Source organism: Sturnira hondurensis, unplaced genomic scaffold (assembly GCF_014824575.4).
Source record: "Sturnira hondurensis isolate 20B ecotype Veracruz unplaced genomic scaffold, ASM1482457v3 Scaffold0005220, whole genome shotgun sequence".
Classification (NCBI taxonomy): domain Eukaryota; kingdom Metazoa; phylum Chordata; class Mammalia; order Chiroptera; family Phyllostomidae; genus Sturnira; species Sturnira hondurensis.
The window spans coordinates 3634482-3656811 of NW_028077851.1; the positions used below are offsets into that span (position 1 = coordinate 3634482).

The window sequence follows — 22330 nt, forward strand, 5'->3', positions numbered from 1 at the left end:
TAATCTGCCCATACTGCTATTTCTGGATTTATTCATTTTAGGCACTATCCACCTTATACTAGACAATGATTTACATCTCCTCTCCTGCATTATTCTTCCCAACTTCCAACCCCAAAGCCTCCCAACATGTTTTGTCATATTTTCAGTTAATCAGCATTAATTGCTTTCCATTATATGACCACATGAATGTTGTTTTTAATGAACCACATGGGTCATACTACAGATTGTTTCCTTTTTTGTTTTACAAGTTATTGTTTTTGGTAATGTTAGGAATGCTGCTGAGTTTTCTTATTTGCTTAGTTTTATTTTATTTTTGTTTTTAACGGATTTTATTTATATTTAGAGAGAGAGGAAGGGAAGGAGAGAAATATCAATGTGTGGTTGCCTCTTATGTGCCTCCATGTGGGGAGACTTGGCCTGCAACCCAGGCATGTGCCCTGACTGGGAATCGAACCAGCGACACTTTGGTTCACTGCCTGCACTCAGTCCACACTGAGTTACGCCACCCAGGGCATATTTGCTTAATTTTAAAGCGCTCATTCAAATCCTCTGCATCGGTTTCCTAGAGCTGCTATAAAGCCAGTGCAAAAATGGGTCTTACTGAGCTCAATCAATTACTGAGTTGTCTGCATGCCTTGCTCGTGGCTCCGTCCACCTTCCAAGCCAGTAATGCCAGTCGTGTCTCTCTCATGCCGCACCACTCTGACACTGTCTCTTTCTCTGCTTTCCTATTCCATCTTTAAGGACCTCCCTCTATGATTATAGGCCTACCTGGATAGTCCAGGATAATCTCCCCATCCTAAATTTGGCAGATTAGCAACCTTAATTCTATCTGCAACCTTAACCCCCACTTTTCCCTCTAACCGAGCATATTCACAGATTCTGGAGGTTAGGGCTTGGGCATGTTTGGGGAACCCTTATTCTGCCTACCACACCCTCCACCAAATCTGGCAAAGTTTACCAATAACATGGTTCACATACTCAAACCACACCTCTCTCGCAGAGCTCTCCATGCTGTTCTAGCTGAACTGATTGTCCTCTGGTCCCACTGCACAGGGACTTCTGTCTCACTGCTCTCGTGTATGGCATCCTTTGTGTCCCTAGTCCTTGTTCTCTCTGGGGCCTTTAGGATTTATCACTGGTGCTCTAAACTTGATGATAATATGCCTCGTCGTGAGTCTTTTTTCCACTCACTGTTCTGGACATTTGGTGGGACCCTTTCCATGTGGAGACAATAGTCCTTCAGTTTAGGGCCATTTTCATGAATTATTAATTTGATCGTTTCAATTCTTCCATTTTTTTCTTTTCAAAGACTTTATTTATTTATTTATTTATTTTTAGAGACAGAGGAGGGAAGGGAGAAAGAGGCAGACAAGCATCAATGTATGAGAGAAACACTGACTTGGTGTCTCTTGCACGTCTCCCACCAGGGACCTGGCCCACAACCCAGGCCTCTGCCCCGACTGGGAATTGAACCAGCGACCCTTTGGTTTGCAGGCTGGCACTCAATCCACTGAGCCACACCAGCCAGGGCTCCAATCCTTCCATTTCTTTGTTTACTTTTTTCTGAATCTCCTGTAAATTGGATACAGGACCATCTGGAGTGATTCTCCGTATTTTCTATCCTTTCTGTTCTGTTTTGTATCTCATTATCTTTTATTTTTATCTTCTGGGAGATTTCCTCGACTTTATACAACAACTCCTTTATTCAGTTCTTAAAATTCTGGCTATCATCTTTCAAATTTCCAAGATCTTTCTTGTCTTTTGATCATAACTTTGGCTCCTCTTTCCTCCCCGCTTCCTCTTTCTATTTTCATTTGTCCTGTCTTTGTTTCCTGGGCACAGTATCTCCTGTTTTAGTTGATGACAATGTCTTCTTTTGTTCCCTATATACTTATTTTTTCTTAATTCTTTTGTGTGTGTTTTTGTTTCTTTTTTTTCCAGATTTCTTTTTTTTTATTGTGGTAAAACCACATATCATTAAATTTACCATCTTAACCATTTTTAAGGGGACAGTTCAGGACTGTTAAGCATATTTACATTGTTGTGCTATAGATCGTTAGAACTGTTTCATCTTGAAAAACTGAAACTCTGTGCCCATTGTACACTAATTCCCTCCCCCTACCTCCCTGCCCTGGAAAACCACCTTTCTCCTTTCTATTTCTATGAATTGGAATAGTTTAGATTGTTCATGTGAGTGGAATCATACAGTATTTGTCCTTTTTTGACTGGCTTATTTCACTTAGCATAATGTCCTTGAGGTTTATCCATGTTGTAGCACCTAGCAGGACTTCCTTCTTTTCAAATGCTGAATAATATTCCGTTATATATGATATGTAATACATAATATATAATATATATAACACAGATGCTCATTGACAGACATAAATCTGTTAGTCTGACAATGAACGTTTTGGTTGCTTCCACATCTTGGCTAATTTGAATAATGCTGTAATGGACATGGGTGTGTAAATTTCTGTTTGCGATCCTGCTTTGAATTCTTCCGGATAGATACTAAGAAGTGGGATTGCTGGATCTTATGGTAATTCTATTTTTAACTTTTTGAGGGACCTCCATACTGTTTTCTGTGGTGGTCGCACAATTTTATAGTCACACCAACAGTGCACCAGCATTTTAATTTCTCCTTATCCTCACCAACACTTACTGTCTATCTTTTTCTTTTGTTGTTCAATTTAGTGGTTAATAAGATTATATAGGTTTCGCCCTGGCTGGTGTAGCTCAGTGGATTGAGCACGGGCTGTGAACCAAAGGGTTGCCAGTTCGATTCCCAGTTGGGACACATGCCTTCTGGAAACTCGATTCGCTTGGGTTTAATGTACAGTGGAGCAGGGTAAGGAGGAGTCTGAGGACCCCGCCACTTGCTGTGTAGGCAGCAATACTGTCCCTCTGATTGCAGCCCTGAGCTTTGCCCCACTTTTGCTGAGCCAAGACACTCTCTTCCTGGGGTCTCCTGCCGATTTCCCTTTGATGGCTTCCTGCTGAGCCTGCTGCTCCTCCCAGCTGCTGTTTGAACCCCATCAGCACCTTGAAATGGTTAGTCCTGTGACATTTCCTCTCCTGTTCTCCTTGTCCTTGTGGGTGAATCCCCTCTTACTTCTTTGTTATCATTTTACTGGGATGTGAGAGGGAGAGATGGTAACACAAGCAGCCAGTGTGCTAAGGTTAACCCAAGTGGATATATCTTAAGACTTTGCTACAAATTGCAACCTTTTCTGTTATTAAAATTGTGCTCGTTAAAGAAAATCTGGAGCAGTGCCAGACACTAACCTGAGCCCTTTATAACAAGCATTAACCCATTATAGCCCCATGCCAATCCATTTTATAGATGAGGAACTCGAGGCCCAGAGACGTTCAGAAACCTCGCAAGAGTGAACTCCAACTAGTAGTGGGTGAAGCCTGAGTGTTTTACACCCAGGCCAGTGGCTGTGCCCCCACCCTCTGTAGCTCAGCAAAGAAGAAAGAATCAGCAATAGCCATGTGACTCCAGGATGAACTTTTAACCTTTTAGAATATTTGCTGTCAAAGTTTTCAAGGCAATTATAAGTATAGGGTGTGTGTAAATGTGCATCCTGGGCTTTATCACTCACTGTTAATGTCAAGAGCATTTTATTTATTTCTTTGTTTTATTGTTGTTCAAATACAGTTATCTCCATTTTCCCACCACCACTTTGCCCCACCCCACCTATCCCCACCTTCCACCCTCCATCCTTCCCTGCTCTGGCTTTGTCCATGGGTCCTTTATCCTCGTTCCTGGACCACCTTTCCCTTCTTTCCCCTGTTATCTCCCTCTCCCCTCCCCTCTGGTTACTGTCAGATTATTCTTACTTTCAATGTCTTTGGTTATAATTTGCTTGCTTGTTTGTCTTCTTGATTAGGTTCTACTTGCAGGTGAGATCATATGGTATTTGTCTTTCACCTCCTGTCTTATATCACTTAGCACAATGTTCTCCCGTTTCATCCATGCTGTTGCAAAGGGTAGGAGCTCCTGCTTTCTTTCTGCTGCATAGAATTCCATTGTGTATATATACCATAGTTTTTTGATCCACTTGTTTACTGATGGGCACTTAGGTTGCTTCCAGCACTTGGCTATTGTAAATTATGCTGCTATGAACATAGGGGTGCATAGGTTCTTTTGAATTAGTGCTTCAGGGTTCTTAGGGTATAATCCCAGCAGTGGAATTGCTGGGTCAAAAGGCAGTTCCATTTTTAAAAAATATTTTATTTATTTATCTTTAGAGGGGAAGGGAAGGAGAGAGGGAGAGAAATATCAATGTATGGTTGCCTCTTGTGTGTCCCCCTCTGAGAACTGGCCCACAACCCAGGCATGTGCCCCGACCGGGAATCAAACTGCGATCCTCTGGCTCCCAGGCCCACCCTCAATCCGCTGAGCTACCCCAGCCAGGGCGGCAGTTCCATTTTTAGTTTTCTGAGGAAACTCCATACTGTTTTCCACAGTGGCTGCACCAGTCTCTTTTCCCACCAACAGAGCACCAGGGTTCCCTTTTCTCCACAACCTCACTGGCACTTGTTTGTTGATTTATTAATGATGGCCATTCTGACCTGTGTGACATGGTATCTCATTTTGGTTTTAATTTGCATCTCTCTGATGGCTAGTGATGCTGAGCATCCTTTCATATGTCTCTGGGCCTCTGTATGTCCTCCTTGGAGAAGTGTCTGTTCAGGTGCTTTGCCCATTTTTTAATTGCATTGTTTGTCTTCCTGAGTGGAGTCATGTCGAGTTGTTTATATTTTGGAGATCAAACCCTTGTCCAAGTGCATTTTATGTATATGTATGTATGTATGTATGTATGTGTGTGTGTATATATATACACATACAGTAATTTCACACCCAGCAAAATGTTTACATGGATCTATTTAAATTTTATACTAAGGCCGTCAAATAGACATTCATTGTTTTTAAAATTAGCAATAATTACACCTCAGATAAACTGCATTAGTTATGATACTGCCACTGCACAAAATTGAGTAGGGATTCTAAACCATGAAAAAAGTGGGTTGCTTTGTTCACCTCCAGATGACTGCACACTTTCTAATGGAATTAGGTGGAGCTGACTTTTTTTATTTTTTAAATTTAGATTTATTTAATTATTGTTCCAGTACAGCTCCAGTTTTCTGTCTTATATTCCCAACCCTGCCCACCGCTGCCCCCCGTGCTCCCCACCTCCCTCCCATTCCCCTCCCCCACCTTAGTTATTGCCCATGTGTCCTTTATACTTGTTCATGTGAGTCCTTCCCCTTTTCCCCTGTGATTCTCTCCACTCTCCCCTCTGGTCCCTGTCAGCTTGTTCTGTACTTCAGTGTCTTTGGTTATATTTTGCTTGCTTGTTTGTTTTGTTGTTTAGGTTCCTGTTAAAGGTGAGATCATATGGTATTTGTCTTTCACCGCCTGGCTTATCTCACTCAGCATAATGCTTTCCAGTTCCATCCATGCTGTTGCAAAGGGTAGGAGCAGGTGCAGCTGACTTTACACTCCTAGGCCTGTCTTTCTTTCCTGCTGGGGGCATAGAGCATGACACACAGCCTCTCTGAACATGAGCGTCCTCACTTATAAAATGGGGATAGTAACATCTGCCACCGTTGTGAGAATTTAAGAGTATAAAAATGTATCACAGGCCCTCTGGCCCTCTATAAATGGTAGCAATTATTATCTTAAGATCATCCTCATTGCCGGGAGAGATTTTCAAAAGATAGGCAACACACTGAACATATACGTAAGGTTGAACTTTTTCCTCCCTGGATTTGGGTGCGGAGAAGAAAAAGTCCAGTCCCTGTCTGATAGACCAGTTGCTTTGTCTACAGTTAGGAGGGACCGATGTGTATATACAACTTCAGACAATTAACTATGAACACGTGGGAAAATTTCCTCTCAAGATTTGCTCTTGGTCAGGATGTTTTCTGGGAAGTGAATGCTCAGATGATCATCATTAGGCCTGACATGGGAAAAAGAATGTCAGGCTAAAGCTCTCTGGACTTCTAACCTGAGGTCAGTGGAGAGGGTAGGTGGGTGGGAAGGAAGGGAGCTCATTTCCCTGAAAAGAGCTAAATCTTATTAAAGAGTATCAGAGGTTTCCTTAAGCATTTTTTATCAGGAATTCTCATTTCTCCCCAGAAGGTTATGAAATATATTCTTAAAAAGTTCTGTTCCAGACAGGTTTAATATTTCACGATAGAATTTATAAGAAAAAGAAAGGGCAATTTGGGAGGTCTCCCAAGAAACAAAGTTCTCCTCCCCAAGGTTCTCAGTTTCCATCACAAGAGTGCTAAAGAGCAGTTATCAGCTAAAAAAAACCTTACAATTACAGTATGTGGAAGTCATCATAAATACACTTAAAAACTGTCTGGAGGAATATTTCATCAGGAGTTAACAGGGATTACCAGTTATCTCTGAAATAATTGATGATTGTGAGATTATGGAAGATTTTCACCTTCTATACTGTATCTTTAATGTTTTATTAAGTTAACACATGAACACATATAAAGGACACATGGACAGTAACTAAGGTGCGGGGTGGAAATGGGAGGGACGTGGGGAGCACTGGGGGGGCAGGGCTGGGAATATAAGACAGAAAACTGTATTTGAACAAGAATTAAATTTAAAAAATAAGAAAATCCTTTATAAAAAGGAAACCAGGACATCTACATCTTAATAGAATACAGTATTGTATAGAGTTGAAAAGGAGATATCAAATATAGCTATGTTTTAGAGAGGCAATTCTGAGAAATTGGGTATCATAGCACACATGCCTTAAAAGCTATTACCACTAAATTACTGGAAAACCATCAACCACTGACAAGTGTCCAAGGCATACACGTTTACTACCACAAAAAATCCATGCAGAAATTTTTATTTAGACACAATCAAAAAGCTTCCCTTTGTGTAGAATGTACTTTACTTTTCAAATAAAGCCCAAAGCAGAAAAAAAAATTTATTAAGTTAAAAAAAAACGAGCAGGTATTGGTTTTACCAGCTCAGGGGTGAGTGTCACTGGTAGCTAGCTCTCTCTATCCCTTTTTCATTACTGAGGATCACCCAGGTCATCAGATGACCAAAGCGGTCACCTGGGCTTCTCATACTGGCACTGCCTCAGAATCCTGTGGAGGGCCCACCCTCAGGGTGCCTGATTCAGAAGGTCTGGGGCGGGGTCCACGATATGCCTTGCTAACAGGTTCCCAGGTGATGCCGCCCACTTTAAGAGCCACTATGGCCCGGGAAAGAAAACCTCAACAGGGGAATCAAAGCCCAACAAAGATGAGTGTCACTTACTGCCCACTTCGCCTCTGGCTGGCCTGTAATTATTTTTGAGGAAGGGAACTTGATTTGACTGGCTCCATTTAATAAGAAGTTGTGCTAGAAAAGAGACGCACCCTATCTTATTAAGTGAGAGCCTCATTGAGAGACTTTCAATTAAGTCCTGTGGCCTCTGGGGTCTGAGGACCCGTCTGGGGTTGGCTGTGTGCACTGGCGCTTTCACCACCTGGGGTGGCTGCGGCTCAGGCTCATCACCCTCAGCCCAGGCCACCGGATGTGGTTTCTCTGAACCTTGAAGAGGGAACACTGAGGGGGCCAGGGCAGTGGTTATTGCAATGCTCGTGTCCTGTTTGGGAAGCCGTGTGGGGCTGTTCTTGGAGTAGGCAAAATACAGGGAAAATCATCTCCACATGCCCCCAATAATCCTCCAGTCACAAATATATTCACCTTTTTTTACTGTGGTAAAATATACATGACATTTCCCATTGTAACCTTTATGAAGTGTATGTTTCAGTGGTTTTACATGCACATTGTTCTGTCCACCTCCAGAGCTTTTCATCTTCCCAAACTGAAACTCCGTCCCCACTATCACTCTGTCAAAATACAAAATTGCTTTTGTTGCAATAATGATTCACATGCCATACAGTTCACCCATTTTAAAGTGTATAATCCAATGATATTTTAATATAGTCATAGTAATGCAACTATCACCGTGAATTTTTTTATTTTTTAGAAAAAAATTTTAAACTATCTTTTTTTTTTAGATTTTATTTATTTATCTTTAGAGGGGAAGGAAAGGAGAGAGGGAGAGAAATATCAATGTATGGTTGCCTCTCGTGAGCCCCCTGCTGGGAACTGGCCTGCAACCCAGGCATGTGCCCTGACCGGGAATCGAACCGGGATTGTGTGGTTTGCAGGCCCGTGCTCAATCCACTGAGCTACACCAGCCAGGGCTCACTGTGAATTTTAAATTTTAAAATGTTTTTGTCACCCCTAAAAGAAACTCTTTTCCATGAGCAGTCACTCCCCACTTCCTCCAGCCCCTGATCTACTTTCTGTCTCTATAGACTTGCCAGTTCTGAATATTTCATATAAATGAAGTCCTGTGATATTTGTCCTTTTATATCTGGTTTCTTTCACTTAGCATCATGATTACAGGGATATCCATGTAGCTTGGGCCGCTCCTTCATTCCCTTTTGCATTCACTGATAATACGATTCAAACCTGAATTTATCCTCTCCTCTCTACCCCTAACAGCTTCCTTCTCCGCTTGGTTGATCTCTCTATCTACTAAGCTTCCAAAAGCAATACTTCTTTGTAATCCTCCTGTTTTGCTCCCCACACCCTCCCCCAATACACTGCCTCACCGGATTTGTCAAACGTAGTTCAGAAATGACTCTAGATGTGACCTCTTTTCTTTGTCAATGTTAGTGCCATCGTATTCCTTGCCCTGAATATCTCCAGCCCATCCATGGCCTCCCACTTTGAGGCTCCCCTCCTGCAGCCCCGCTTCCATTTATGTCATCAGTTACCTCCCTAAAATCAGTCTGCACAGAAACCCGTGCTCCTACCCACTGCCTGCAGGCCTTGGTCACACGGAAACAGAATCAGACATTTGTTCGCACTCCTGCCCCTTTCACACAAGCCTCCTTATCACATCGTCTGCTCCCCAGACGCGGAGCATTCTCACTCATTCTTCCCTCCGTCTGGAATGCAGGCAAACATCTGCGTATGCCGGAGACCCAGCTCCAATGGCACCCCAGTGTGGGATGGGGCCTCTGAGCTTAATTTCTCCTGAAAGGTGAGGGAAAAAGAGAAGTCACTTTTGCAGAGCAATTCCTACTTTAAATCTTCCTTACTGATAAGATCAAAAGCCCCTTATCCTTAATCAGCTCTCATTTTTAAAAATTGACCTGTCGGGATAGTTTATTCCTATGTTAAACACTGATTTTTTCTGTTTAAAGTTGTTAACATTTACTATAATACATATTTCACACATGTGATCTTCAATTACTGGCTGGTGCTTCTTTGGAATATCACTTGGCTCACTTTTTAATTGTGAAAATGCCTTTCCTTACACATGAGCCTTTGTAATTTTGAGAGGGAAGGGGGCTAGGTAGGGTGGGTAGAAAACAACGGAAACCCTATTTCTTGTTAATCTCCTAGGACTCTTTTCCCAAGTTACTATTTTTTTTAGTCAAAGAATTTTCATGAAAGAGGATGGAAAAATGTTCTTGGCAAGTTAGTCTATAAACTGAGGCTCTTCTTGTTTTTGATACAAGTTCCTGTGACTGATCAACTTTGAAGATGATTATCCAGGCGCTCTCTGGATTTTTAAACAAAAACATCCTATTCCAGTTTTTATAGCTTTGTGGGAGAGCCTATTTCACCTTCTAGTTATTTCCTTTACAAAGCAAGCTTTTCCTACAAATCTTATAAGGCTATTCATAGTTTAGCTGTCCTATAAATGATCTGCTTCTCTGATTTGATTACTTTGCATCTCCATAGAGCTGGCAAAACCAGCTTTCTTGGATTTATTGCAAAGGATTACCTGAAAAGGATAAAAGCAGGAGTGAGTGGGTCATTCCAAGAGTGGCTACTAAGCCAGGTCAAGGACAATGGAGCAAGATGTTATTTCTACAGCTTTTGATGTGATCCGAACAAACTACCTTTACCCGGAGTACACGATGTGAAGGAAGAAGGGAATAAACCTGCCTCAAAAATTGTTAGCACGCAGCCTTGTCTGCTTCTTTGAAGTGCTGTCTGGCCACGCTTCTCCTGAAATTTGCACCCACCAGTTCGAGAATTGGAGGTGGATCGCCGCAGTGTCCTAAAGGTGATTTTCTCTCCTTTACTTCTTCTACATTTATTAATTGGAACTCCTCTGTGAGGAAGGCTTGTCTCCTCTTCCTGACTTACTTAGGTGGCTCTTTATTTCTATCCATAGGGACTGAAAGATATGCCTTTTATTCTGTGGATCCTAATTCAATAGAGTCACTGTTTTGTTGCTTGAATTGTTCCAGCTCTGGCCTTTGGGAGCTCTTTCAAGTTGGCTCCTGTGCCCTTTTCACTTGACTTGTCATTTTTATTGAGCACATCCTTACTTTGTGGCACAGAAGGGTTTTTTTGCATTTCTCCACAATGCTCCCGAGAAGCATCAGATAATGACTGTCTTTTGTAAAGCACTTGGCATATAATTTATATTAACATAAAATGATATTAAAGGTTATCAAAGCAAAGTATCGTCCATTACATGGAAATTACAGATGTCAAGTCCAAGTACTCAGAGAGAGAGCAAGCATGACAGGTTTTAAGTGCTATATAGGCAGAGGCTCAACCACCTTCTATTTTTATCCAAAATGTTACCACCACCAAGCAACACAGTGGGGCCTTTTAAGTCATGTGATCTCATTTGAAATGTGATGGTTCAGCTACTTTCCATTCCCCAAATTCTTCTTTTCTGGTAGAAATGGGAGTCTAGTGGGACAAAAATGTGTTATCAAATACAATGTATTTCTCTAACATTCATGAGATGAATTCACATAATTTGAAATACTGCACTAACTATTATGTTTTAAACATGCTCTTCCAAGAGGGAGGCGGGAAGAGGAATCATGTCTATTCTTGTTAGCAGCTGGATTTGAATCTTCGTATTAACTTCGCTTGTGCTGCTGGTCAGCAAAAGTTTCCCAAAAGAAATATAAAAGAACAATAGGAACGATTCAGAAGGATGAAACAATAAGGAGGGGGAGAAAAGTCCATTTTTGTAATTTAGAGAAACTTCAAATGAAAAAAGTCTGTAGTGTTTTGAGTAGAATTGATACAACTCAGTTTGCTTAAGGTATTACAATTAGGGCACAGATCGGAAATTTTTCAAAATGTTAAGCCTTGCATCAGTATGTGTGTGTGTGCGAGAGAGAAAATGACAGATTCGCCCATCCAGGAAGCATGACCAGATCAAGGAGTAGGGCCACATCACTCAGGCTCAAGAAAAAAAAAGGTACACCCTGAAATGGACTGGAGCCAAAATAAGATGCAAAAGTTCAGCTGATCTGCGTTCATGCAGGTGAAGCTGGAAAAAAAAGTAAACAAGAAGAATTACTTTCTCATATAGGACAGAGAGACAAGTAAGATTAAGTAAGACATACAAGCTGCTGATTCCTCCCCCCACACCCCAAGCAGTACAGAGTTCAGCCTCCACTTTGCTGGTGTGGTTGTGGTGGCCTCTGCCATGGCCAGGTAACCCCAGCCATGGTGGGGGCCATCAGCAATGTTCAAAGACTGCACACCCATTGCTCTGGGACCGCACAGGGCAGCCAGTCAAGAGTCCTCAGCATCAAGATGCTAGTCCACCACAACTATTTTTAGAGTCCACCCAGTCACTTTTAGGATTCCGAGTCTGTTGGAGAAAGGGATGAAGTGGCCCAGTGACCTGGCCTTAGGAAGGAGACCACCTCTGGAATTGGGCAGTCTCCAGATCAGTTCTTCTGGGTGAAGTTCAAGAAAATAAGAAGTCCCAGTAGCAGAGAGAATTAGCCAGCCCCTATGAGTTTTAGGCTTTGCCAACTCGCCTGTCATATCACAAGGTCTCATGGCTCTGATATGCCAAAGCATGAAATGAGGGCGGTGACTTGGTGCCAAGAGTAGGTATACCTGAGTCTTCACCCAGACCTTCAACACTTCAGACTCTTAGTTTCCATGTTCCTCAGGATTCTGCCATTGACATCATTACTACCTTCTCAGTGGCTGTGTGGATGGGTCTGCTGCCCCTGGGTTAGTCCTCTGTTTAGAGTGATCTCTGACACACAACAAAAGTAATTAGAAAGCTAATACTACTGGTCTCTTGTTCTTAAGACCCTGATGATGGGGTGTGTTTTTTTTCAAAGATAGTAAAACAGTTATAAGAACATCTTCCTGCAGTAATCCCAGGATATAACCAATTCACAAGAGTTGCACCACATCGTAGGTGAGGTATGAAGACAGCCCTGCATTGGGTAGGGGGTCAGCTTTTATTGGTGACCTGTGGGCCCACGAACCCTCAGTCTCCTCCATTTCTCAGGGGCCAATGATTTAATAGTTTTATTGTCTTATTTTCTCTCTTCCTGAATGTCTCCATCTATTTCATTATATCTTCCTACCACCAGATGGTGGACAGGGAAAAGAAAATAACGGGACGGTAAATGAATGTGGTGGCTGGCAGACTGTGGTGAAAGGCGTGGTGGTGAATGGACCCAAAAAGGAGTTCGTGAGTTAGCCAGGAATTCCCACGGGTTCCCTTTTTTTCATTCTAGCGTCTGTGGGTTCCGCGGGTCTGGGGGTCAATATGGCACAATGATGCCCGTTGGGGAGGGAGCTAGCCCTTGCCTCAGTGTATTCCTGGAAACATCATCAGAGCCTAGGAACATTGTTCAGCAACGAACCCCACCTGGCCCAGGCACAGGCTCAGGGTTACAGCTCTGTGAAAGTGGGAGCGGGGCGACGCACCCCACAGACACCGCTGTGCCCTTCTGTCTTTACGCATCTCCATCCCACCACCTCCTACGTGCAAACTCGCACCAAGCTACACCCGAGGGACAGAGTATGTATCTCCTTCTATAGGGACCCCTTCTCCCTGCTTTCCAACAGCCCCTTCTGTGAAGCCTTATTTTGAGTTGCTTCGATGCCCCCAGGGTCACCAGCTATCACTCTCAGCAGGTGCACGACCCGTCACCTGTCCATGGTTGGCCCTCCCCCTGACTGTCCTCCCGTTCGGGTCTCGCCTTGCGGTGGGTTCCCTCCACCTCCTTTCCTACTTGCCCCTTCACTCGGACACCCCCTCCCCCCCAGACTCCCACCTCCTCGGGTCTCGAGGAGTCTCGCGGCATTTCCCGGGGCGTTAGCCTGCCGCCGCGGGTGGGGGGCGGTTTCTCACAGAGCTGGGTCCCTCCCCAGCGGGCGGTGATGGGGGCGCCCAAGCGCCGCAGCCACGGGAACGCTCCGCCCATCGCAGGCCCCGCCTTCGGGCCCCGCCCCCTCCCCGGCAGCCGCGCGTCCCCGGCAGGCGGAGCCGCAGGAGCACCGCGGCGGCGGCGGCTGTGAGGAGGAGGGGAGTGCGGGCGGCGCGGCCGCGGCTGCCGGGCGCTGGGGCTGGGCGGCGCTATTTTTTTTTTTTTTTCGCAATTTCCACTCGCGGAGAGCAGGAAACCCGGCGCAGCCGGGCGCAGCGGGCCGCGATGCAGCAGCAGCAGCAGGAGTCGCCCCGGGGCAACAGCGACAGCAGCAGCAGAGGCAGCACCGGGCGGCGCTGAGCCGCCGCGGCCGCCGCTACAGAAAAGGAAGCCGGCCCAGCTGCCGCGTCCCGACCCCTGCGCCCCAGTCCCGGCGCAGCGCGACTCCAGCGCCCCGACCCCGGCGCCCGTATCCCCGCGCCCGCCTCCGCCAACTTTCACGCTGCCTCGGCGGCCCGGCCCGGCTCAACGCCAATGGGTGAGTGGAGGGCCGCCTGCGCCCTGGCGCCCCGGTGCCTACCTAAGCCTGGGGGCGGCGTGCCTGTTTCCGAACCGCGGAGCAGGGCAGGGAGTCCCGGGGGAGGGCCCTTTCGTGTGACACCGTGGTGGGCGCCCTGCCTGCTTCGCGCACCCCCATTCACTCCCACTCGCGTCTGCGTCCCTGCCAAGCCCGCGCGGCGCTGACGGGAACCCCCCGGGGGCCTGGGTGGAGGATCGCGGGGGCCGGCCAGGGACGGCTGGGCTGAGGGATGCAGGGGGTGTGGTTGGCTTTTCGGGTGGGCGGGGAGAGTTTGGTTTTGGCCATTTTCTCGCCCCAGCGCGCCCTCCTCTGCGCTGAAGGCGCGGGTACCGGGAGCTGGTGGGTTCTGGCTCTGTGCGGGGCTCGCGGTGCCTGCCTTGACCGTCACGGGGGAAGCCGGATTCTTTTGGTCTCCGGGCGGCCGGGGCGGCCGGGTACTGGGTTGCCTTTGCTGGGGGCTGGCGTTGTGGGGCGCGGAAAACGCCCCAGTACCCGGTTTGGTGCGCCACCCTCGGGACCTGGGCGCCCCTCTTCCTGCCGGTCCTGACCCCTCTCTCTGCCTACATGCCTTCTTCCAGCCCAGGGAGCTATCCGCTCCGTGGTGCTCAAAGGCCACTTCCCACATCCTCTAAGTCTGCAGGCTCGAGGGAACTGGAAACGGCGATCCAGTCCTTGATATACCGATCAAACATTAGTTTCAAGTAGGCAATTAACCCTTAACCCTAGCCCCCTCCTGGGTCCCATGTGGTATAGACCCTTGAGCATCGGAGCCACCTTGCTGTCCAGAGGACTTGACACTTAACTGGGCAAAGGACTTGTGACTGCTTTGGCTAGGAAACATTTGGTCCACTCAGCCAATATTCTGGCTTGCAGCCAGTCTCTCTCTTTCATGCCTCTGGCAGGTTATTTTAGGGTGTTTCTAGGCCAAGTATAGGAAGGCTGTAGATTATGATAAATTATAATGAAGTGAGACCTTTCTGTGTTCAGGTAATAGGATTTGGGTAGGTAGGCTAGTCAGAAAGTGATAGGCGAGCCGTTATGGGAACCATATGAAGATAGATAAACTGAAAAGGGAGATGTAGCTCAGCCAGTTATTGACAGGCAAAGTTCAAATCTCATTTGTGGTCATTTGCCAAAATGGTTTTCCTTTTCTAAACTGGTGGTGATCTCATGGCCTCTCAGCTTCGGTGTCACTTTTTTCTCAGTGCCCTTCTCTGATCCCCTCACCACCTCCCTCTAAAGTTGTTTCTCTGTTACCCTTTCTCCTTTTTGTATGACAGTGTTACATGCTTATTTTTGTTTAGCATTTATCTCTCCTAATGTCAGCTCCATGACCATAGGGACAGTGCTGTGGCACCCCGTTTTTCGCTCAGTGCTGTTTTCTGTGGTGCCTGGCCTGGAGCAGGCCCTAACTAAATATTTAGTGAATGAGTGAATGAATGAATGAGTATGAAACCCTCCTACTCTGGAAGACAAAACACAGATCCACACTCTTGTTGTGCTTTGGCACCTAATAAAATGGTTTAGTTCATTAATGGAAGTATATACGTTATAATCACCTATCACTTTAGTAGCAGATTCTCCATAAGTCACCAAAAATGTTTTGATTGCCTTTCATTTTGGGTGGGTTGCCAGAGAGGGTTGCATACACATGCAGAAGTCTTCTGGTACTTTCTGCATCTCAGTAGGGAGAGGACTGAGTCCTATTTAAGAAGAAACAGGCCTGTTTATCATTCAAGTCTGAACTGTTTTCATTATCCCAGACCCTTCTAAGAAAATTAGAGTGTTTCCACCGTTTATAGTCCTTACAAGCTTAATCTTTTTTTTTCACTGTAACCATTACAAACGGACAGGGGTTCAGAAAATGATCTTAATTTATATCAGGTGTTAATAGTTAGAAGCAATAAGAATAAATACTGTCATTTAACTCAGTAAAATGCTTGTAGTGGGATTTAGTATGTTTGTAGTAGTTTGTGGCCGAGGATCACCCGCTCTTTTCTAAAGCATCTTCAGTGATATATTCATATTTATAATTATGTACAGGCATTTAACAGTTGATTCTGTACGTCTTCTGATGAAGCCACCTAACTAACGGTGCAGTTTCTCAAGCAGGTGTGTGTGTGTACGTGCATGCAGGTACCTCCCCTGCCCCCATCCTTCAAGTTTTTGGTTTTCAGATTTGTTCAGTTTATCAGTTTGAGACACTTCGCTCAGTGTATGTTACCTGGCCTGATGATGATTTTTCTATTGATGGATAACACAATAAAACTGTATCATATGGTCTTCGATCTGAAAAATATCAAGTCCTTAGCCCTGAAACGAGGCTGGTTAGTTGTGAAATGGCCTCTTGCAAAAGCCTGCTCAGAATATGCCCTCTGAACTTGTGGGGAGATGCCTACAGTGCCCAATACAGGGTAAGCCTCTTGTAATTACAGTTGCACACATATTATTACCACCCAAAGCTGTGAGTAGTGAAGAATTTGCAAGCCCAGCAAATGATTGCCATTTAAAGAATTCCAGAGTAACAACAAAGTTTGGACTGTTGTTAGCAATGTATTGTTTTGGTGGTAGACTGCTTTATGCTAAACTGAAGCTAAAATGAATATCACTTGTTGGCCTCCACGGCCTCAAGTTAGAAATGGAAGAAGAGGCTCCACGTTTATCGCTCAGGACTGCAGGTCCATCACGGCACCCTTGCTACTGCCCCGCTTGCCCAGACCTCGGTTGTTTCCTCTCCGACCACTTCAGTGCTTTCTGTATTGCTGACATACTCTCATCAACTCTTGTTTTTGTAATTGTTTTAAAGTAGGTTGTGTACAGTAGTCAATATTCATCCATCCATGTATCCATCCAACATTTATCGACCTCCTGCTTTGTGCAGGGCATTGTGCTAGCAACAGGTACACAACACGTGCAGACCTGGCGGCTTGCGCTTCTCAGTCTAGTGGAAAAGGTAGACCTGAGTGCAGTGCTCACGACAGTATGTAATCATGGCAGGTCTCATGAAAGGAGATTGGAGAGGGGGATCTGATTTAGGCTGCCAAGGGCTAAGGACAGTGGCATTGAGGTGGTGTTTGAGGCAAAATCTGAAAGTTGAGTCGGAGTCGCCACTTCCCTCCAGCGACACCCCCAGGAACACACCTGGAGTGGAACAAGCAGGTTTTCTTCTCCTTGCAGTGAGGGAGATCGCACACCGTGGGGCATCGCAGCAAGAGGGTGTCAGGAAGGACCACGCATTGGGCTGGGCCCATATCAGGTGCTTATGGGGAGCGTTTAAGGAAGCCAGGTGTTGCTCTGGACTGGGGGTGGCGCAATCCCATGACTGGGTGTCTTTAAATGTCTTCCGGAAGCAGGGAAGACTAGACACGGCTGTGATGGGTAAAGAAGCAGCAGTCTCTCATTAGCCAGGATTGGGGGATATTTGGTGGCATTTGTGGTTTGGACCATGCCTATGCTTTGTCTGTGTTCAGACATGATTACTGAGTGGCCTTGTTTTCATCTTGTCCCTTCCTGGTCAGAGTGGCCTTGTCTGTTGCTGGCGTTCTGAGCACTTGTTTATGTTCCACGGGAAAGTGCCCGGCCAGCTTCCTGATGGTAGGGACTGCTTTTCTCTGTCCCTGAGTTAAGTAAGTGATGAGTTAGGGCAAGGAATAGGAGGTGGTAGGGGAGGAGAATGGCTTCCTAGTTATATTCTGTGGGTAATTCCTTATACCAGCCAACTCTAGACCTGGGACTGTTGTTCAACTGTACACAGAATGAATGGACAGTCGAAATGCTATACCAAGGGAAGAGATCCAGAGTAATGTAGAGCAAGCCGCTGAGAACCAAGAAGTAGGGTGGCCCTTAGTGGGAAAGATGCAGGACAGGACGACAGAATCCTTTCAATGTGACAGAAGGCACGTCTCTGATATGGCGGTTTTCGGTACGATTGGTATGAGAAGCCAGCAACATCAGCCTCCCCTGGGATCCCATTAGAGACACAGATTCTCTGGCCCAACTCTGACCTACTGAATGAGGAACTCTGGGGGTGGAACCCAGCAGCCTGTGTACTAATGAGCACTCCAGGTGGTTCTGATGCATGCTCAAGGTCGAGTTGAGAAAGCTGAGGTCCAGAGTATGTGGGTCACTGAAGAGTACACGAGCACTCTGGTCATAAAATAGGATGCCGATGGGACACGTGACCTTAGAGGAGAACAATATGCTCCCAGTTCAGGACAAACCTCTTATGGAGTTACTAAAACAGTGCAGTGTTGAGTCTTCCATGAACCCAGTCCAAGCCAGACCTCCGACACCTGGGCCTCAGTGACACTAGCTGACCCATCTGATTATTAGTTGCTTGGACTTTTGCCACAGTATCACATAGGTCTTTCCTATCATCCTTTTTTCCATCTTCTTCAAAAGGTATAGTAAAAATAGATTGTTTGCATTATTAGGGGTTTTGATACTTGTGATTTTCTGTACCTGGTACCTGTACATTAGTTTCCAATTGCTGCTGTAACAAATGACCACAAATAGTGACACAAATGTATTAGCTTACAGTTCTGGGGGTCAGAAGTCTGAAATGGGTCTTGCCGGGCTAAAATCAAGGTGTCAGCAGGGCTGTGTTCCTTCTGCAGGCCCTAGGGGAGACTCCCTTTACTTACTTTTTCCCACCTCCAGAGTCTGCCCACATTCCTGGCCTCGTGGCCCCCCTTCCATCTTCCAAGCCAGCAATGGCCAGTCAAGCCTTTCTAATATCGTATCACCCTGATACTGCCTCTTCAGCGTCTCTTTGCCACATTTGAGGAGGGCAGGGACTGTGTCTGTTTGGTCATTGTGTCCCTGTGCCTGGCACATAGTAAGCCTAAAATGAATACTTTTGTGGCAATTATCATTCCTAACCTTCTAGTTATCTTCACCCAGGTATGTCGTAGACACCTCAAACAGAGCATGTTGTAAATTGAGCTCAGCATTTCTCTTCCATGGTACTTGTCCTGACTCTTTTCATCCCCCATTTCTTTCCTGTCACCTCCATAGATATTCATCTCTTTCTCTTGCCTCTTCTTCCTTCTCTTCTCCCCTCTCCCAGCCCCTCCCAATGCAGTCAAACCCCAGGTATTTCTGGAATTAACCCTATGTATCTACTATTCTGCAGCTGCTTTAGATCCTGAATGTCTTAGCAGAGCCTTTGTGAAGCCCAGCAGCCACCCAAGCTTTTTCCTGCTCCATGCTCATTCAGCCTGAGCTGTGTCTGCGTAGTCCCCCTGATGGGGAATGATTTCACTCTCTTCTCTGCCTTGTAGTTACCCTGTGTTAATTTCCTTTTGATGCTGTAACAAAGTAGTGTAACCCCAGTGGCTTCAAACAACATCAACGGGTAATTGTGTATTTCTGTAGGTCAGAGGTCCAACGTGGGGTTTGCTGGGTCAACATCAAGGCGTCAGCAGGGCTGCTTCCTTCTGGATGCTCTGAGGGAGAACCCATTTCCTCCAGCTGCTGGAGATGGCCTGGATTCCTTGGCTTGTGGCCACATCAGTCTACCCTCTGCTTTTGTGCTCACATCTCCTCTCTTACTCTGACCCTCCTTCATTTTACAAGGACTGCTGTATTAGATTGGGTCCACCTGGATAATCCAGGGTACCCTACCTTAAGGTGGGATACCCTACTTTAAGGTACCTTAGCTTAAGCTAATTAAGTCAAGACCCTTAATTACATCTGCAAAGACCCTTTTGCCCTGGAAGGTAGCATAGTTATAGGTTCTGGGGACTAGAGTGTGATCTTGGGGGGGGGGGACTGTTATTCAGCCTAGCACACCCCTTGTTCATCTCTTGAGGCCTACTCCAAAGGTTGCAGTACAACACTTCACCTTGTATTGAGTCAGTTCATCTCTGACTGTGTGTCTTTAGTTCCATTGGCCTGACTCACTGCCCAGCATACAGTAAGTGCCCTCTGTTGGCAAATGAATCAAGCGAATAATCCTTTCACCCAAGTGCAGTCACTACTCAAAATTCTCCGAGGCTGTTGGTTGCCAGGAGGTGTGTGCAGTTGTGGAAAATCGCCAGGCAGAGCCTGCTGACAAAGTCTGCTTGCTGACAACTCACAGTGGCCTGCACTGCAGTGGATGAGAAGGATAATGCCACATGTGTCACGTGTGGCACATGTGATGGCTTCCACAAAGAATGGCAAGTTTTAAGATAGAAAATTCTCTCTGGCAGTGGTTGTCATCTGGGGGCGATTCTGCCCTCCAGGGGGACATTTGGCAGCGCCCGGAGACACTTGGTTGTCACAGCTGGTGGGGGGAGAGCAGTCGAGCTGGCATCTGGCAGACAGAGGCCAGGGATGATGCTACGCATCCTGCAGTGCCCAGGACAGCCCTCACCCCAGCACGCGGGTCCAACTGTGGGGGAAGCTGGCTCTGAGTGTTACACACAGATGGCCGGAGCCCCATTTCCCTCCTTCATCACCAGCTGCTCTGGAACAGAAGGTTTTCCTCTGTAGCCACAGCCTTTGTTTTATGAATGAGCCATGAAGTCACTACAGAACAGGACTCTGGCACCCTTTCACCATTTTGTTCTTGGAGCAAGAAGAGTTTAATACAGCTCTTGCCTCTCTTCTGTCAATACCTGAGTCGTGATGTTGTTAAACTTATTTGTCCCATGTTCGGCTCCCCTGGTCTTTTGCCTTCCTAGTGGGATGGGCTTATATGCCGAGCGACAGATGATGGGTCCTTCTGCCACTCTCACGCATTGGTCCCTGGAGCTGAAAAGCTGGAAAGGTCTTTGGCAGTCATGACCTGCGCCATCAGATGATGAAACTGAGACTTAGAGAGGCAAAGTGACGTGGCCCCTTGCTGTGGAATTCACCTCCCTTTCAGTAGGGGAGAACTAGCAGTTTATGTAGATGCTCAATGCTGGGTAAATGCCAAGCTCCCACTTCCTCCAATGAGGCTCTTTCTACAGGCTGTTTGCCTGGTCAGCTTTTAAAAACAGTGGTATTGAGATATAATTCACACATCTTACAATTTACCCATCTAAAATGTGTCATTCAGGCCATGGCCAGGTAGCTCAGTTGGTTAGAGTGTGGTCCTGTCCCGATATACCAAGGTTGTGGGTGCAGTTCCCAGTCAGGGCACATACAAGAATCAACCAATGAATGCATCAATAAGTGGAACATCGAATTGATGTGTTTCTCTGTCAAATCAATACATAAATATTTAAAATGAATTAAAATGTTTAATTCAGTGGTTTTTGGTATATTGCATTATTTTTAAAATTATGATGAATACATATAACAAAATTTGCCATTTGAACCATTTTTTTTTAAAAGATTTTATTTATCTTCAGAGGGGAAGGGGAGAGGGAGAGAAACATCAGTGTACGGTTGTCTCTGATGCGTCCCCTGCTGGGACCTGGCCTGCAACCCAGGCATGTGCCCTGACTGGGAATCGAACTGCGATCCTCTGGTTCGCAGGCCCATGCTCAATCCACTGAGCTATGCCAGCCAGGGCTATTTTAACCATTTTTAAGTGTACAATTTAAGTGCCAATAAAGACATTCACAGTGTGCGCAATCAGCACCACTATCTATTTCAAAAACTTTTTCATCACCCCTCCTGGTAAGCTTTCTAACTTGCAGATTAGAGTCTGTGTCTACTGGAGGTTCCTGGACCGCCCAGCTGCTTTGGAGAAAGAACACTTACTGGAAGCCGAAGGCTTCGAGTTAAGAATCCACATGAATGGGATAGAGAGTACGGCTTTGTTGTCTTTTAGTATTTTTAGTTGATGCTTCTTCGGGGAGGTATTTCATTTTTGCTCTGTTCCTCTGGGTACCTCCCTTAGTTACATCCCTTTTGTTCTATGGGGGGATTTTGAATGTCCCTACATCCTGAAGCATTTGTGAGTTAGTTGCTTGGGTAGTTTCCTTGGCAATTACTGGGGTTAATTAAAGATATTTCAATCGTGGGGAAAAAACCCAGCAGTGCCTTCACTCACGGAGGGTTGAGGGAGTCCATGTATATGGTATACGCATCTAAATTCCTTCAGTTGGCAAAGGTACACTGGCAATGTGGTTGCTTATGAGCACTTAGTTTTCAACTTGATTGTTATTTTATGGGTGAGTGTCTTACAGGGAATTCTATGGTTTTCATTAGGGGACTTTAAAAAAAAAGCAAAATATAGCTCGTGGATCTTCAGTGATAAACTGCATATATTTAGCTTCAGGAAGAAAAACCTAATGAGCAAAAAAATCTTGTGATATTTGTCCTCATTGAATTGTATTCAGTGGGCAAGAAAAAAATCCAGTAAAGGCTTTAACTGATTCCTTCCAGCGGCCCGGGAAGTGATGGGACCACCACAAGAGGCTGGTCTGTCCTCCAGGTCGGGGGGACAGAGTGGCAAGATGAGGTGCTATTCAGTTCATACTGCTCTTTCTTCCTCTGTATCTTGGGTTAAATATTATAAACATTTAGGTGCTCATTAGTTTCTCATTTTGCATAACACATTTTAAGTCCTCAAGCACCCAAATTCAGCATGTATAGACTGTTTAAATGACCATC

At 45.6% G+C, this 22330-nt stretch overlaps 1 protein-coding gene across 3 annotated transcripts in view; it reads left to right on the forward strand.

The window, feature by feature from the left end:
- The first annotated feature begins 13419 nt into the window (after positions 1-13419).
- Positions 13420-22330, forward strand: part of SH3KBP1 (SH3 domain containing kinase binding protein 1) — a 320771-nt gene continuing 311860 nt past the window's right edge. Inside the window, exon 1 of one of the 3 annotated variants that reach the window (XM_037046255.1) lies at positions 13420-13756. In XM_037046255.1, the coding sequence (XP_036902150.1) occupies positions 13753-13756 (4 nt within the window). In that variant the 5' untranslated portion in view covers positions 13420-13752. The remainder of the gene's footprint in view (positions 13757-22330) is intronic. The other 2 variants (XM_037046253.1, XM_037046250.1) reach the window with 2 other exon arrangements.